Source organism: Octodon degus, unplaced genomic scaffold, assembly GCF_000260255.1.
Source record: "Octodon degus isolate 3935 unplaced genomic scaffold, OctDeg1.0 scaffold00156, whole genome shotgun sequence".
Classification (NCBI taxonomy): domain Eukaryota; kingdom Metazoa; phylum Chordata; class Mammalia; order Rodentia; family Octodontidae; genus Octodon; species Octodon degus.
In genome coordinates, this window is record NW_004524732.1 from 4,816,799 (window position 1) to 4,834,469 (window position 17,671).

The 17,671-nt window shown below is 48.1% G+C and overlaps 2 protein-coding genes and 1 pseudogene across 5 annotated transcripts in view; 2 read left to right on the forward strand and 1 right to left on the reverse strand.

Annotated features, from left to right (window-relative positions):
- Pars2 (prolyl-tRNA synthetase 2, mitochondrial) overlaps nt 1-5,054 on the forward strand; it is an 11,595-nt gene extending 6,541 nt beyond the window's left edge. Inside the window, exon 2 of the mRNA XM_004642599.2 lies at nt 2,909-5,054. Within this exon, the coding sequence (XP_004642656.2) occupies nt 2,922-4,361 (1,440 nt within the window). The 5' untranslated portion in view covers nt 2,909-2,921 and the 3' untranslated portion in view covers nt 4,362-5,054. The remainder of the gene's footprint in view (nt 1-2,908) is intronic.
- Nucleotides 5,055-10,520: 5,466 nt separating this feature from the next.
- The window catches only part of LOC105743718, a 20,098-nt pseudogene continuing 12,947 nt past the window's right edge, over nt 10,521-17,671 (forward strand).
- Ttc4 (tetratricopeptide repeat domain 4) overlaps nt 10,770-17,671 on the reverse strand; it is a 37,625-nt gene continuing 30,723 nt past the window's right edge. For 3 of the 4 annotated variants that reach the window (XM_023702695.1, XM_004642544.3, XM_023702696.1), the window contains 4 exons: nt 17,354-17,568; nt 16,747-16,828; nt 13,392-13,474; nt 10,770-11,511 (listed from right to left, as the gene is read on the reverse strand). In XM_023702695.1, coding sequence (XP_023558463.1) covers nt 11,409-11,511; nt 13,392-13,474; nt 16,747-16,828; nt 17,354-17,568 — 483 coding nt within the window. In that variant the 3' untranslated portion in view covers nt 10,770-11,408. The remainder of the gene's footprint in view (nt 11,512-13,391; nt 13,475-16,746; nt 16,829-17,353; nt 17,569-17,671) is intronic. The other variant, XM_012517225.2, reaches the window with a different exon arrangement.

The window sequence follows — 17,671 nt, forward strand, 5'->3', positions numbered from 1 at the left end:
CGGTCCCTGATGCTTTGCCAAGCTTGTTCTAAGTAGGTGCCTTAGACCACTGAGCCATCTCTCCAGCCCCTGCCATCTGCCTTTTATTTATCCACATTTTCTATCTTGTCTTACACTGTTGATCGTGACTTACTAATTCAAAGAATACCTTTAGCAACACTAGCTTCTTCACACAAGTCTTTGTTCTGTAGAAGTGCCAAGAGAGTGGATTTCTACATGCTGTACCTAGTTGTCACACAAGTACAGCTCATTGCGCCACAATTTCCTTCTTTTCAATTGTGATTGCCTTCTTTAACTTCTTTTCCTTCATTAGCTTTTCTTTTCTTTTTTTTATTAGCTTCTTTTCTACTTTTTTTTTTTTTTTTCCAGAATTGGTTATTGAACTCAAGCACTTACTCTACTGAGCCATCTCCCTGGCCCCTTTTCTACCTTTCTGGGGGATCATTTAGATACCAGTAATCGTAGCAAGTATATAAAACACTGATTGATCTCACATCCATAAACACGTGTCTGAGCTCAGATGTCTGATGCCTGTGTATGCTTGCATGTGCTTTTCTGGCATTGTAAGTCTTGTGTACAGCCACACAAGCAGCTGATAGGGCATACATCTTTTTTTTTTTTTTTTTTGGCAGAACCTGGGATTGAACTCAGGCCCTTGCACTTGCCAGGGAAGCACTCGTTCCACAGAGCCATCTCCCCAGCCCAGGGCATACATCATTGATCATAAGTGAAACCTGAAATTCTGGTTGTAACCCAATTTGTCTGCATGTGGGACCAGTTATAGCTCAACGGTCCAGTGTACTAATTGCTAGGTGTGGTGGCACATGCCTGTAATCAAAGCACTGGGAAGACTGAGGCAGAAGTATCACTGACTTTGAGGCCAGCCTGAGCTACATAATGAGACTCTGTCTCAAAAGACTAAAAATAGTAATCACTCTATTTAAGTAGAACAGTTTGAACTGAGGCACATGTATTTGGTGAGAGAGGACTGAAATCAGGGCTATAGCTCAGTGGCATAAGCACTTGCCTGGCAAGTGCAAGGTCCTAAGTTCAAGTCCCAGCCTCCCCAAAAAAAAAAAAAAAAAAAAAAAAAAGTGAGAGCTAAAATTCTTGCCTAAATTTTCTAGAACATCATTGTGCCCCTTTCCTCTTTATTTAATAATAAATTTGGCCAAGAAATAGGAATAACCTAAATAGTAGATATTGTGCTAGGAGATCCTGAAATCTAACAATGTAGGAAGTCTCATGAACTCTTAGTTTAATAGAGCATAAAACAGCAGGCACTCCCAGTGCCTGACATGGAATAGTGTCCCAGCTTGGGATGTTGAGGCGGATCACAAGTGTGAGGCCGGTGGGGCTACATAGCAAGTTCAGGGCCATCCTGGACTACACAGAGCTAGTCTCAATAAAACAGTTTTTCGTCAGTGATTCTAGTGCAGCATAAGAGGTGTGTGCCAAGGGAACACAGGGAAGGCAATGTCCTGTTCGGAAGTTGTTAGAGAAGGAGTAGAAGGGTGAGTTGGAGTCCCAGGTGTTGTTGGTTGGCCTGTTCTGGGAGTGATGAGCAGTGTAGAGCATTTCAGGGAAATGGTAGAATAAGAAGCTGAAAGACATGTTGGTCTCAAACTATGAAAAGCTTTGATGCCATTCTGAACAAACTATAATGGGGAGCCTTTCTTCCTGCGCTGCACTTTTCCACTAACTACACTCTGTTGTGTGCCTCCCAGCCTTTTCATATTTGCATAGTGCGCAGGAGGAAAGGAGCCTGCTGGAGGTAAAAAGGGAGCAGCTAGTGGGTCTGAAGCTGTTGGTATTCTGAGCTTCTAAGCTGAGCAACATCGGCAACCTCAGTATTCCGCTGGGGAGTTTGGCTCCTTGAACTGTGCTGAACAGTAGAAGTACTCACTAACTTTGGTGATAGAAACCAGCCTTAAATGAACTTATACCGTTGACTCATTCATTCCATTCTTAAAACACCTCCCAAATATATAACAAAAGAGAAGAAAGCCATTGTAGTTTATGTGTAATAGAGAAAGCCAACCACTGGGTGGTAGGTGAATCATTTTTTGTGAGTTCCTTGTGGAAGGTTGCATTGGCATCAGAGACTTGTGAATGTCTTGTAAAACCACAAAGGGACATTCATATTCATTGGACAGCATCTAGTGAGTGCCTGCTGCCTTCCGAGGATGGGATGGTGAGCAGGCTGGCTGGGGTCCTTGCCCTTGTAGAGCTCAGTGTCTGGAGGGAATCAGGAAGGCAGATAGGCTGCTACGCTGGGCAGCGGCTGCTGTTTTAACCGTCCAGCAGGCTGCACAGGGGCCAGGCTTCTGAGGTCTGGGGAATAGGACAGGGTGGCAGTCCTCAGGCCTAGAGAATGAGAAGTGAAGGGACAGGTGCTGTTAAGAGTGAGCATGGTGCAGGTGAAGCAGGGAGAGAGCAGCAGGGAACCGAGCCAGAGAGGCCCAGATGACAAATTGTGGAAATGTGTGTATCCCCAGGTCAGAAGCTTGTACCTCATTCCCAGGGCAGCAGGAGGTTGTTTCCTGCAAGAGAGACTGTTACCCTAATATACTGGATGCTCTCCATGACTGTGGTGTAGAGAAGGGATTGGAGTGGGCAGGAAAGCAGCCCTGAGGCCTGTGCATTCAGAGGCTGTTGCAGCAGCCCAGATGGGAGGTGATGGGGGCCTGCAGGCCATGGAGCTGGTGAGGAGGCAGGAATGACAGGGCCCAGAGAGCTAATGAAGGTTTTAAAAAAACTGGAAGGGAAGTAATGCTTTGATCTGCTAGGATATTGGCAATTGAAGCATCCCCATGGCTGTTTGGAAGTTTGCTGAAGGCCAGACCAAGAGGCTTCCATGGTGTCAGGACTCAGTTAATGCTCCTTCCCATGCCTTGTTTCTCTCCAGGGGCTGTGATCCAATGCTGGGTGCCATGGAAGGGTTGCTGGCGAGATGCAGAGTGGGGTTCAGGCTGACCACCAGTACCCCGCAGCTCTCCAGGTCCTTGCCCCACAGGTGTCAGCACTGTGCCCCGGGGAGAGGGCAGCGCCTGGTACTGTCCCGCATGTTCCAGCCACAGAACCTGCGGGAAGACCAGGTGCTGGCCCTGGAGGCCAGGCCTGGCAACCTGACCTGTAAGAGCCAGCAGCTAATGCTGCAGGGGGGCCTGATCCTCCCAGCAAGCCCTGGCTGTTACCATCTCCTTCCCTACACTGTCCGAGCCATGGAGAAGCTGGTGCGGGTGATAGACCAGGAGATGCAGGCCATTGGGGGTCAGAAAATTGACATGCCCAGCCTCAGCCCAGCAGAACTCTGGCGAGCCACCAACCGCTGGCAGTTAATGGACAAGGAGCTGCTGAGGCTTAGAGACAGACATGGCAAAGAATACTGTTTAGGACCAACTCATGAGGAAGCTGTGACAGCCCTGATCGCCTCCCAGAAAAATCTATCCTACAAGCAGCTTCCATTCCTGCTGTACCAAGTAACAAGGAAGTTTCGGGATGAGCCCAGGCCCCGCTTTGGTCTTCTCCGGGGCCGTGAGTTTTACATGAAGGATATGTACACCTTTGACTCCTCCCCAGAGGCTGCTCGGCAGACCTACAGTCTGGTTTGCGATGCCTACTGCCGCCTCTTTAACAGGTTGGGGCTGCAGTTCATCAAGGCTCAGGCAGATGTGGGCAGCATCGGGGGCACCATGTCTCATGAGTTCCAGCTGCCAGTGGATGTTGGAGAGGACCGGCTTGTCGTCTGTCCCAGCTGCAGTTTCTCAGCCAACAAGGAGACCCTAGACTCATTACAAACAAACTGCCCTGCCTGTCAGGGCCCTCTGACTGAAACCAAAGGCATTGAAGTAGGGCACACATTCTACCTGGGGACCAAGTACTCCTCTGTTTTCAGTGCCCAGTTTGTCAATGCCCACGGCGAACTGTCCCTGGCTGAAATGGGGTGCTATGGCCTGGGTGTGACACGGATCTTGGCTGCTGCCATTGAAGTTCTGTCTACAGAAGGCTGCATCCGTTGGCCCAGACTTCTCGCCCCTTATCAAGTCTGCCTCATCCCTCCTAAGAAAGGCAGCAAGGAGGCAGCGGCCGCAGAGCTGGTGGAGCACTTGCACGACCACATCGTAGAAGGGGTCCCTCAGCTCCAAGGGGAGATCCTGCTGGACGATCGGACCCATCTGACCATTGGAAACAGACTGAAAGACGCCAACAAACTTGGCTACCCATTCGTGATTGTTGCTGGCAAGAGGGCCCTGGAGGACCCGGCACATTTTGAGGTTTGGTGCCAGGACACTGGTGAGGCAGTCTTCCTCACCAGAGAAGGAATCATGGAGCTCCTGGCCCAAGTGCAGGTTGCCTGAGCGCCCATGCTGTCACTAACTGCATTTCCTGTCCTGTACCTGGGCGTTAGTTCAGAAACAGCAGCTCATGAGGGTTATACCGCTGTAGTGGAACCAGTTTTATCTACTCATTCGCTTGGGTTATTTGTATATGAAGTCGTTAACCTGATCACCTTCTCTCAGGTGGCTATGCGCCACATGCCAGTCCTTTGTGGAAGCTTCTTGCAGGAGTCTGAGAGGCAAGAAAGGCCAAGTTCTAGTCCTGGCCCTTAGCCAAGTCCCTTCTCTTCTCAGCTGAGTTTCTCATGTGTAGAACAGGAATGGCTGAAGGGCACGATCCCCTCACCACACCTTGTCCCGCCAGTCTACCATGGGCCTCTGTTGTACTCAGCCCAGAGAACAGGGCTGCCACCACTCCCCTACTGAGAATCAGGGTCTGCTGCTGCCGCAGGTTCAGTTTCCTGATCTTTAACATGAGGGAATGTAACTAGATCTGTAAAGTCCTTATAACTCCCTGCAAGTTAACAATGGCCTGGTGGCCCAAAAAGCTCCAGAGCCCCAGCCCTACTGAGGTGGCTGAAGCACTGAGATCATGTTCTGTTGATTGAATAAAGTCTGACTGTTGGGATGAGCCTTTCAAGTTAACTTGAAACACGAAATATTGGCTATTTTAACAGCATCCAATAACTTACTGCTTGTAATTTTTTTTTCCTGCTATTTCCATACTAAAAAAAAAAAAAAAAAAAAAAAGAGGGCCGGGGAGATGGCTCAGTAGAATAAGCGCTTGCCTGGCAAGTGCAAGGGCCTGAGTTCAATCCCCACTTCCGTTAAAAAAGAAAAAAGGAAGGAGAGGGCCAGCGAGATAGCTCAGCAGACTAAGTGCCAGCTTAGGCAAGCGCAGGGAATGGGGTTTGATCACCTGTATCACATGCCACAGCAGCCCTGCCCCTGGTCCCACTGAGCCTACAGAGTCCGGATGTGGCACACACCTGTAATCCCAGCACTGGGGAAGCTGAAAACAAGAGGATCACTGCAAGTCAGAACTGTGTAGTTAGACCCTGTACCAAATACATAAAAAAAAAAAAAAAAAAGGGACAGTTGGAAATATGTTTCAAATCATTTCTTCTCACAGGTATTAGGCAGCAGGCTTCAACCCCACGATAACCTTGTCCTGGGTGCAGCATGGATCCCAGAGCTGCAACAAGGAGTGACCACTGAGAACTTTCTCTGCCTGAACTCTGGGAGGCTGGCAGCAGGCCTGAGCTCCACCACAATGCTGCCTGCTTCAGCTCTCCTGCCTGCTAGATGAGGAACATAACCAGGTTCCTACATGTCCAGGCAAAGCAAAAGCCACTCCTGGAACCCTGCCTGGCAGCTTTTGGAAGTGATTCTTCCCTCTGCCTCTCACAGCCCTGATCACACAGCTTCTTGTTCTGCAGGTAGAGTCTGGGTGGTCTTGTCCGTCATCTCCATCATAGCAAATGTGAAGCAAGGAGCCTGCACACTTTTCTAGGGTACCTCAAGGCCTGACTTGACAACTGCTCCACCTGTGGCACAGCTTCCTGATTGCCATTCCAGCCCCTGCTGATCCTGCTAGAGTAACCCCCACCCCAAGCACACCAGCCTGGTTTCTTAGTGCCTGTATCTACTGAGCCCTCTGGGCTTCCTGGCCTCCCTTTGGACCTCTGGGTTGCATTGAGTCCTTCAGATGCTTGGGCCATACCAGGATTCCGAGAGCAAGCTCAGAAAGGCCAGATCAAGGGCTGGGGAGATGGCTCAGTGGAATAAATGCTTCCCTGGCAAGTGCTAAGGCCTGAGTTCAATCCCCGGTTTCACCAAAAAAGAAAAAAGAAAGGCCAGATCACCAGGGAGAGGGGTTTGACCTTACTGTGGTGGAGTCACTTTGTTTCTCCAGGCGATGATCCATGAAATATGGCCTGACCATGGGGAGGGTTCCTGGGGTGAGAGCTGCCACCTTGGGGCTCACCTTTTTGTTGAGCATTTTGGGGATGCTTTTGGTGGGGCGTTAACAGACTCTGCCAACTCTGCTCCTAATGGTTCAGTTGTTAAGCCCTGTTATTGCCACTGCCATTTCCAGGCCTCGACACCATGCACAGCAGATGCTGTTATTTTATAGATGAGGAAACCTTGGGTTCCCTTAAGCAACTGACTGAAGGCTGCACTGCTGATGAACAGCTGGAATCTGGGCACAGGCCAAACCTGCCCTTCTCACTACACTGCTTGGCCTCTGCATAGGCCCAGTGATTTTAATAAGCAAAACTAAATTTATGTCTGTCTAAACCATTAGCCTCCAATGCATAAGAAATTAGAATTCATGCAAATGGATTCTTTAAATAACATTTTTAAACTTTAAATGTGTGCTCCATAAACTTGCTTATTTATAGAAGGCTAGCCTAATGGCATTTTTAAAAACCAGATGCCAGGAACAGAAAGCCAGTTCATTTTAAACTCCATGAATGTGGATGCCTTGGGCTAATCAGGATGAGGGATAGTCCTGGAACTTCAGAACAGAGAATTTGAAGCCAGCTTCTCCAGCCCTGGATCACAGATGGGAAGCAGCCTGGGGCAGGCTGGCACTGCCATTCACCATCCGATTAGCAAAGGCCAGGTGGGCACATGGCCTTCTGCTCAGTCCTGCTGCAGGAAGAGAATGTGGGCTGGCTCAGCCTTTGAGCTGCCAGTGCCTCAGAAGCTGCTAAAATTGGTACCTGTTCCTCTTAAGTTTATAACATGAGACAACACAGGACAGTGATATGCCCAAGGTCAAGATGAATGAAACCTAGGCATCCTGATCACAAAGCCAGGGTTCCTTCAGGTATCCAGAGCTGTACAATTTGATGGGAAGCTCAGAGCTTTGAAGAGACATGATCCTAGATTCGCCACTTAATGGGGACGTGACCTGAGACAGATTGCTTGCCCTTTGCTCATCTCAGACTCTCCCCTGGTAAGTGCTCGTGCTAATGGTTCCTGCCCTGTGGTGTGGTCTGGGCTGACAGCGCTCACTTATGTGAAATGCTTGACCCTTCGCCTGTACTTCCCCCAGGAGCTCTGGCATTGCCGTTCACTATCTCAAAACTTGGATCTTATTTTCTTGATAGGATGCTTTATAGCCTTCCTGGGAAAACCATGAACAAGAAGTGAAGTAGGTTCATCTCACAGGAAAGAGAATTTTCAGTGTACCTTTCTCATTTCTGAACTTGCTGGTTTTACCTCTTGTCATAAATTGATGAATTGGGATGCTGGCAAAATAAAAGGTAGAGGCTATATTTTCATTGTTCATTCCCTACGAAGATCTAAGCAACTACAGAGAAATAGCAAAATTAATGCTTGGAGACAAAGGCTGGTGCATAACAAACTCATCATGTCAACCAAGCTCAGAATGTAAATCAAGGAGCTCCATTAATACTGTCTTAATGGAAGAAACACATGCTGGGCTATCAGTAAAGGAACTTTGCAGCAATCGGTTGAAATGGCTGTTCTTTAACTACTTGGGTGCCAAGACTTCAAAGCTTCCGGGATCCATTTTTAATATGGAGATACCTTGGATTCTTAGGCATCCAAGAGTATCAAAGACTTTGTTTTATAGTTAGGGAAGGACAGGAAAGTAATTTCCTGATGTTACTGCAGACTTTAGTAACATTTGAAAAAAAATTGAGATATTTCCTTTAATGGAAAACAGTGATGCACATCATAGTGTAAGGCCCCATTCTCTGGAATCAGATTGCCCAGCCCACTTAACACTATGTGACTGTGAGAGACTGCTTCCCTCTGTGCTTCAGCCTCCTTATTTATAAAAGAGGACAGTGGTGCCTGGCGCACAGGTGCTTGGCAGGTGGCAGCTGCCCCTTATTAATTGGCATGTTGCACATAGTAGGCGGGTGGGTGGTGCACCGTGGGCCTGCAGAAAGGGCTGGCACGTGTAGTCTGCCATGTTCAGGCAGCATGCTGATGCATCCATTGTCAAGCCAGTCACTTTCCAGGCTGTTAATAGAGTTCCTATGGTTGAGCTTAATTGCCCTTGGCTAATTAAAACTGTTTAGGGCCAGGAGAGGGAGCAGGAGGCATGCACTGGGTAACAGTAACTGAGAACCACCAGCCTGCAATAGCAGAGTTCATGGGCTGATGGGAACTCTATTATTGATCAAGTGTCAGGCGTTACAGGACTTGGCTATTGATCTAGGATGGATCTTTGCCTACAGTGGATTCTTGTAGATGGGTTGAGGACATTGCATGACAGTCCCAAGAGTTTTAAGTTTGGAGTGAGCAAGGCAGGGTAGCTGGGCATATTACAGACTCCCAGGAGGCAGCATCCAGTCAGAAATCTGGTATCTCCTGAAGGGCTGAGTGCTGAATTCATGTCCTGCTCTACATTTTACTAGCTAGCTGACTTTAGTTGCTTAAACTTCCTTGCCACTTTCCCTGCCAGTAAAAGGGGGCCACACAACTGCCTGCCTCCTAGAGCTGTGGAAGGGATAAGTGAGCCCATACACATAAAGGACCTAGACTGGGGCCGGCCTAGCAAGCTGCTGAGGTGGCCGCTGTGGGTGCTGAGCCACGTCAGCCTGGCTGCTGCCTTCAAGGGCCTCACACCACACCGCAGCCCAACTCTCCCGTTTTATGGCCTGAGCTGAGCCGTACCTTTACCTAGTCCAGTGATGGCCAATGTATGACATGTTACTGTTTTAGGATAAAAGTTCATCATCCCTGGTAGTCTATTCAGAATTAATCATTCCTTTCTCTAGGCCATCACTTAGGAGTTACTCATGCACACAAGCCAATAGTGAAAAATGTTCACTACATCATTACACTATCTTTACACCTGTTTTAGGCTTAAATGCTGTATGAATTTACCTAGGGTCACTTCCATCCATGGGACAAACATCTCTATGTCACTATATCAGCAAGACCAGAGATCAATTTGCACTTGCGTTGTGCAGGGGCAGTGCTAGGCCTTGACAGTACAAAAGCATACAGCTCATGGTCCTTGACTCAGTTCACATGAAATCGGGGGAACCATCAAGTACATAGCTGAAATGCAGTGTGGTAAGAGTTGGGGTGGAGCAGTGCCCTGGGGACAAAGGTAAGAAGTCAAAGAAAGCTTGCTGGAGAAGGCAACAGGACCTGGTAGAAGGCTGGGTGTTAATAGTGGGAGGAAAATTGGGGTGGATAGAGGGGAGCAAGAATGCACAGGCCCCAAGATCGGCATACATGGCAAGCCCGGAGAATGAGTCACAGATGAAGCATTTGCTGTGGGCAGACTGCCCATGTGCTTCACAGAGATCAGGCATTAACCCTCAACAGCTCCCGTGGGGGGCAGGCACTAGTCTTGCTCAGGTTGCCAATAAGGACGGTGAGGCAGAAGAAGCCTAAGCAAAAAGCCCGTGGTCTGCAGCTTGTATACTCTGGAGCGGAACTGGATGTAGGCAGTGCAGCTCCTGAGCAGAGACCCTCAGATGCTGTGCCCTGTGCCCCACGGCTACACCATGTCCAGGATGGCTGGGGCTCCAGCTGGCCTGGGTAGCCAAGAATGCTGACAAGGTCAGAACAGCCGCTGAAAGCTTGGGAGGGACGAGGACAGACTTGCTTGTGGCTATGTTCTTCACTGAGGCAGCCCCCAGCCCAGGGTCAGATTTATTACATGCAGGCAGCAGTGTGACCCTGCAGGCTGAGGCTGCAAGGTAGGGGCAGGACAAATGCCTGCAAAGGAAACCAGGTAAGCAGGGAGGATGAAGATAGGGTCTGGAGTGGGGTGCATGGCTGAGCCTGGCTCTGACACTCACTGGTGCTGACCGTGTGCCTGTCTCTGAATTCAGAAAATGGACCACAGCCCCCAGAGTGGATGTCAGATTAAGTACGAGAATCCAATACTACAGGTTAGCAGTGTCACACTCAGCGTTACCATAGTAACAACCCCCGAATCTCAGTGTTCAGCACAACATCCACTTCCCGCTCTTGTTACAGTGCTGGGCTGCAGGCCAGTGGCCCAGCTCTGCTTGACTGCACATCTCCTGGCTGGCACCCAAAGTGGGAGGACTTCCCTGTGTGGGAGACAGGAACTCACGACTGAGGAGAGGCACCGCCCTCCACGCTGCTGGCAGCGCTCAGCCCTCTGCACAGCACCAGGTGGGATACGCTCCCGGAAACAGGGCGGGTATGCATGGAAGGTGTACAGCTACTGGTAAGAATACCCAAGATCCTCTCCAAAATGGGGCCAGAATACATCCCATGACAGTGACTGACATGCAGAAAGATTTCTTAGTATAATGTTTTATTTTATTTTTTTGAGACCTGGTGTTGCTATGTAGTTCCAGCCATCCTTGACTCAGTGATTCTCCTGCCTCAGCCTCTTGAGTGCTGGGATTAAAGACCTGCACCTCCACACCCAGCAGGCTTCTCCAGTATGCACCTGTAGTCCCAGCACTTAGGAGCCTGAGGCAGAAGAATCACTTGAGCCTATCAATTTGAGACCAGCCTGGGCAACATTGTGAGGCTGTTTGAAACAGACACAAAACTTGAAAGTCACTGTCTGTCACAGTTCTCACACTGCAGGGATGAAGGAGCTGGTAGTTTCTGGGGAGTATGCAGAGACAGGCCGGGGCTTTCCCAGCTCCAGCCGCCCCAAGGTATACAGCTCCCCACACAGTTGCCTTCCATGGTGGTGAAACAATTGGGAAGTGGGCCAGCTGAGGCTTCAGGCTTTAGAATTTCTCAGAGTTGGCTTTACTGCACTGGAGGGCCATCTCGAAGGCTTCTTGTAGCACGTGCTCTCCAATGCGAGCAACTCAGTCAGTGGGTATGGCAAGTGTGGCCGGTGGTTCCTTCAGAGACAGACTGCCAGGACGTCACAGCCCAAAACAGTTATATCCCCACTGAGGAGAGTGAGAGCTCGAGGAGCCACAGATCAAGGAAGTCAGCAGTTCCTTCCTGTCTGGGCTAGGGGAGAATATTCTCAGGGTGACAGAACCAAAGTGCTAGATTTTGGTGTCCCCAGCTGTTCAAGGTGGTGGGAAAGCAAGGCAGGGACCTGGCTCGCACAGCCTTGCTCTGTTACTTTACCCGGTGTACCTTTCTCCCTTGGAGATAATTCTTGCAAAAAGGAGAGGCCCCTACACAGATGAGAAATGCTGGAGTCAGGGCTTTTACAAAGTACCTGCGGTGGACACAAAAAACAAAGAGACAGGTTAATTGAATTATAACCTTAATCATCCGTGGACTATCCCCAGAACATTCAAGGTGAAACTCTGGAAGTGAGTGAACATTAAAATGCAACTCTAGCACATTTTCTGGCAAATCAGCATGACACTCTCCCCCTTCCAACCCAGCCAGGGCTGCTTGCCAGGCCTCTGGTATCATGCACATCTGTAGCTAACAGGACATGAAACCACAAAACACACTTCCATCTGAGTCAGTGAGTGGCCAGGGTGGACCAGGTCCTGTGCTGAAATCACAGACTGAAAAGTAAACACAGAAACCATGACCTTGCTCTCAAGCTTAGTACTGGGGAAGGAGACAGGGAACCAGCAGAGAGAGCGCTGTGCAGTGTGGCCTTAGCCCAGGGCCACAGTTCCTTCTAGAGGAGAAATCAGGAAAGACATCCTGGAAGATGCCATATCTGAGCTTGGCTCTAATTTGTGGAAGAGGAGAAGCAAAAGCTCGGAGGTGAAGGTAACCAGAGCACTTGCTGCTCCTAGGGCCAAAAGCAAAGGGAGTGCAGCGGGGTGGATGGGCCTTAGTCTCCCAGGTCTAGGCTGCTGGCATCACCGACTGGCTTGGTTCTGCACAGAAGGGCCTGTAGCTTGGCTCAGGATGGAGTTGCCCAAAACCATTCCTAGATCATCTCTTGCTATGGTAGTAATTTAGAAAGCAATCACTTTTGATAGCATTTATATTTTCTGAGGGTATGAAATTAGTTTTTCTCCAAACATCAGTATGTTTTCTGTGTAGAATTATCCCTTATTTAATGGAGATGGGGTAGGGTGCATCTCAGGCTTTTAAAGAATTCTGGGTAATTTTGATAGCAGAGAAAATTTGTCCATAAAATGGAGATTTGGGACCAAGGAAAAATACCACTAAGAAAAGTACTGGTCAGTTCTAGAGAACCTTCCCTACATGCCTCCCAAGCCAAGCAGACACCCCAAGACCAGCGAGGCACCAAGCCTGTCAGCACTTCACCAACTCCATCCAGTCTATCCTGGTCCCTCCAGTCCATCCCCTCCTACTCCAGCTCACCATCAAACAGGACACTTCAGATATGACCCAGTAAATTCTGTGACCTCATACACCACCCCCAGGATAACATTTAAGCTCCTTAGCAGGACATACAAGTATATGCTTCATGGCCCATCCTAACTTAGCTGTCTACCTTCCTTTCCTACCACACCTACCCACAGTTTCCTCCAGGACACAGCAAAGCAGCCTTGATGTGTTCATCTGTGGAGGACATGCTTTTACAGAAACTGCTGAGATAACTGCCACATCTCACTTACAATGACTGCAGATGCCCTCTTGCAGCGGGATCACTTGGTACAGTTTCCAGGACACTCCAACTCCTATGCACTGAACTCAAGTGCTGAGAAATGTGTGGGCATGTTTCCCCACACTAGAGATGCAGGAAGAGCCCCAGCGAGGCAGAGTATGCTCAGGACTACATAGCAGTGAATGAAGAGTCAGGGCCTTTCCACCTAGTATCTGAGGACACAGGTACAGCAGAAAAGCAGGGCCATCCCAGGTACAAAAGCCAGGCAGGGGCCTGAGTTCAATCCCAGTTCCACAAAAAAAAAAAAAAAAAAAAAGCCAGGCAGCTCTTTTCTCTTGAGGCAGCCCAGTCACTTGTAGCACAACAGGATGTCATCACACCACAAACCTGCCTGGCCACTCTCAGTCTCCCAGGCTGTGCCAGCCCCCAAGGCTGCCACCCCATACAGTGTACCCAGTGCAAAGAGGAAGGGAGTGGCAGGTAAGCACCAGGCAGAGCAATGACAAGCTGGCTGCTCTCCTGGGAAGGTGCCTGCTCAGTCCCACACTACTCACCTGGGATGCTGCAGCACCTGCAGCAGGGTGCTTCTGGGAGGCACCTGGTACAGTTCTGTCCTGTCCTCGTCCTCAAAGTACACCTATGAGATTAATCAGGAACCAAGTTTAGAGGCAAATGAAGTGCTTCATGGCTTACCAAACACATTGAGATGGCACCTATTACTAGCTGAATGCCTGCTATACAAAGCTGAGGGCTGTGTGCTTTGCATTCGTGCCTCCCTATGACACTTCAGGAAAAGTTACGGTCAGCTCTATTCTCCAGAGGCAGAACCAAGGTACAGGGAGAGACCTATTTTGCCAATGTCACAGCTAAACAGAAAACCCAAGACTTCAGCCCAGGCCCATGTAGCCTTCTCTTTCCTAACAATTTAACCTTAGAACTATCAGATTGAGAGATGGAAGGACTGTGGCCCAGAGCAAAGGAAGAACCAGGGTAGGTGAAGAGAAGCTGGTGTAGGGCACTGGAGCCTAGGCAGGGAGAGGAGGCTGTGTGTATGGGATGGCTGCTGGGGGTGAGGGTGTCCCTACCAAGAGCTGCCAGGCTGAGCAGAGCAGAAAGGGCGTTCCTGTGGTTGGCGGTGGCATGTCAAAGGCCAATCAGAGTAGGCAGAGAGTTCCTGTGTGGGACCAGCTTGAATGAGGCCTCCAGACCCAGGCAGGGAAAGGATGGCAACCAGGCATGGCTGGGGATGCCCTGCTGTGTAAGATCAGAGTCTAAGCAGGACGAGGATGTTCGGTCAGTGGTTAATCAGTGCAGGGTGAAGATTCTGCAGTTGAGTAACACTACACATACACTCCTTAGCAATGAGAAGGACCAAAGCACTAATGCCCTTCCCCCATATCGACAGCACTTCTACTGCCCAGAGATCTTGGCTTCTCAATACCACTCTCCACTAAAAGGAGCTCCTTGGGGAAAAATGGGTACACCAGTGCAAGAAAGCACAACTGGAACCTGGGACATCTGCCAGAAAGCAAGCACTTTAAAAATGGTGATAAATCAAAAGGACAGAGAAACAAATTTAAAGGGTTTCCCTCTGGCCAACTCTAGGACAATCTGACCACAAAATAAACCACGATAAGGATTTCACACACCTAGTATATTTAAATGGCAATGGAATACCCATGTCTGACAAAACTAAACAAAAAAAGGGATACAAATGAAGGACCAGGGCTGGAGAGATGGCTCAGTGGTCTAAAGCACCTACTTGGAACAAGCTTAGCAAAAACATCAGGGACCGTGGTTCAATCCCCCAGCACCACATGCCAGCCAGCCCTGCCCCCTGGTGGGCTGAGCTGGCCTCTCTCTCTCTCTCTCTCTCTCTCTCTCTCATATAAATAAATAAATAAATAAATAAAAATTAAAAAAAAAAAAACAAATGAAGGACCATTTTGTATCTGTATATACAAATTAGGATAGATATACAGCTACTTTCTCTTAATTCTATGAGAAGAGATTTGTACTAATATTGTTTGTACAGGATATCATGTCTGCATCTTATACTATGAATAACCACTATGAAGACAACAATATGTAATGTATTAATTATTTCAACTATCCCACTAATTGGTTTTTGAAACTGTCTCATTGCTATTTGTTTCTTGATAAAATAAAAATAAAAAATAAAAAATAAACCATGATAGGGAACTGGAGGTACATCTCCATGGTAAAATGCTTGCCTAGCATGTGCAAGGCCATGGGCACCATCTCTAGTACTGCAAAAAAACCCACAGAGTAAACAATCATAGTAGCAGATTTCAACTCATTGAATACAAGAGGAAATCGTAACTCCACTAATAAAAATGAAGGCCTGAAGAGCAACAGAGGATTTCTGTCATTTCCAAGTGTCTCCCTGTAAAATATTATTATAAAGGCAAGTGAGTAGCTGTACAGAGCAGCCTGGCAGACCCCTCCTCAGTCAGGTTATCAGAGAGGACATCTCAGCGAATGCCCAAATGGGAACCAGGCAGCACCCATGGGACACAGTGAGAACGCTGCATCCCTTCTGTGTTCTGCAATCTGCAGGTCAAGATCAAGCAACTGGAGCAGAGTGTGCGGAACTGTGCTGTACTGGGGAAAGCTCCTGGACGTGAACACGCTATGTGCTTCTGGGAAGGAGCTAAGGGCTGGGAAGAGCACTCCTGGAACAGAAGAGCCAGCTGTGGCCGTGCACGTCCATGAGGCCAGCACTCGAGAAGCTAAAGCAGGAGGGTTACAAGTTTGAGGAGAGGCTGGACTGCACAGCCTAAAAAAAATTGCTGGGACAACCTGGAAAATGTGAATGAAGCTTGAGAACCACAGAAGAGTAGTGTGCCACTGTTAACTTCCTGGTTTTGATGGCTCTTTGGGAATTATGAAGAAATGTCCTTGGGTTCGGAGACATCAGTTGGCATTTTATTCTTAAATGATTAGAAGATTGTTTTCTTTTTTAGTACTCAGGATTGAACCCAGGAGTACTCTTACTGCTAGCTACACCCCATCCCTCTTTAATTTTAGGACTGGGTACCCCTAAGTTGCCAAGTTGACAGCAAACTTATGATCCTGCTGCTTCAGCTTCTTAAATAGGATTACAGGCATGCAACACCCCACCCAGATAACAATAAACACATCATACTGTACGCTGTGATTATGTCTGAAGAAAATCCTGACACTGCAAGAAATTTTTTTTTTTTTTTTTTGGGGGAACCAGGGATTGAACTCAGGCCCTTGCACTTGCCAAGGAAGTGCTTATTCCACTGAGCCATCTCCCTGGCCCCAAGAAATATTATTCTTAATGTTATTCAGTTCTAAAAAGGAAGGTTTGATACATGCTTGTAATCCTAAAACTCTGGGAGGCTGAGGCAAGAAAGAGGAATGTTTGAGCCCAGAATGAGGAGCAATTTAAGTGACTTATTAAGAACTTGTTTCAGAATAAAGTAAGCAAAGGGTTGAGCACACAACTCAGCACAAAGGCTCTGGGTTCAATCAGAGCACCAAATAGTAAGTGATAAAGTTTGACACATATGACAACACAGATGAAGTTGATACTATGGTAAGTGTCATAAGTCAGACACGAAAGAACAAATATTGTGCGACTCCACTTGTAGGTGGTACCTGGAGCAACCACATCTAGAGACAGGAAACCAACTGGTGCTGCCAGGAGAGGGGCGCGCAGCTACTATTCATGTTGGCATGATGGGAAGTTACAGAGAGGTATGGCGCCAATGCTTGCAAAACAGTGGTAATGCCGCTGAACTATGGGCCTAAAATTGTAAATATGTATATTTTATCACAATTGAAAAAAAAATTATCTCTATGCCTCAGCTCTTTCCTTTTAAAAAGTTTCATTGATGAATGAAATAGAACTTCTCTTACCTCCAGATTATCCACGCGGTATTTTTGCTCTGAGTCCCAAGAGGGTATTTCAGCGAACATCACCATTAGATGATCAATAAACCTAAGGACACAGCAGCATGTACTATGGGCATCAGTCACTCATGATCTCCTTTGCTACACCAGTCCCTGGACCCAATTCCCACATATAAAAAGGTTTAGTCCATTTTGATAGCACTGTCCAAGATGCACCTGTTTACCACTTGCCCTATGATAGTTTCTCTTAAACAGAGTTAAAAGCATTTCTTACATTTAGCCACATTCAGCATTAACTCTTTGAAATTGTAAGTTTCTAATGTACACTTAATCACTACGTGTATACTACCTACAATGATTTCACACTCCACCAGCAATGTAGAACACTCTGGTCAACTGTTACTAGCTACTGTTACTAGCCTAGGTGGTACGAAGGTGAAACATGGATCTGCCAGTACAAATGTAGTTAAAATATAGCATAGAGAGGGCACATCGAACCAGGTTATGTGAAACTCCCTATTCTCTTTTCTCCTCAACCAAAATCTATCTTCCCACAGTGTCAAGGCAGCTGGGAGATACAAAGACGAGTGGGGGCTGTTGGACAAGGAAGTACCTGGAGTCCTCATGAAAGGCAGAGATGAAGTCCGACTGGGCATATTCTGGGTACAGGAACAGCACGGGCCAGCTCAGCCTGCCCTGGTCATCCAGACTCAGCCTGGCACCATAGGGGTTCTCAAAGCTGAGCCCATCCAGAAAAACCTCTCCACCTTCTGAGGCTGCACCCCCATCCTCACCAGCAGCTTCAGACATGAGCCTGATACTCCTGTCCTGGGTCAAAGACAGAAATGTACAGGGCTAGGGAGATAGCTCAGTGGCATAAGCACCTGCTTGGCATGCACAAAGTACTGAGTTTGATTCCCAAACCCAAAAA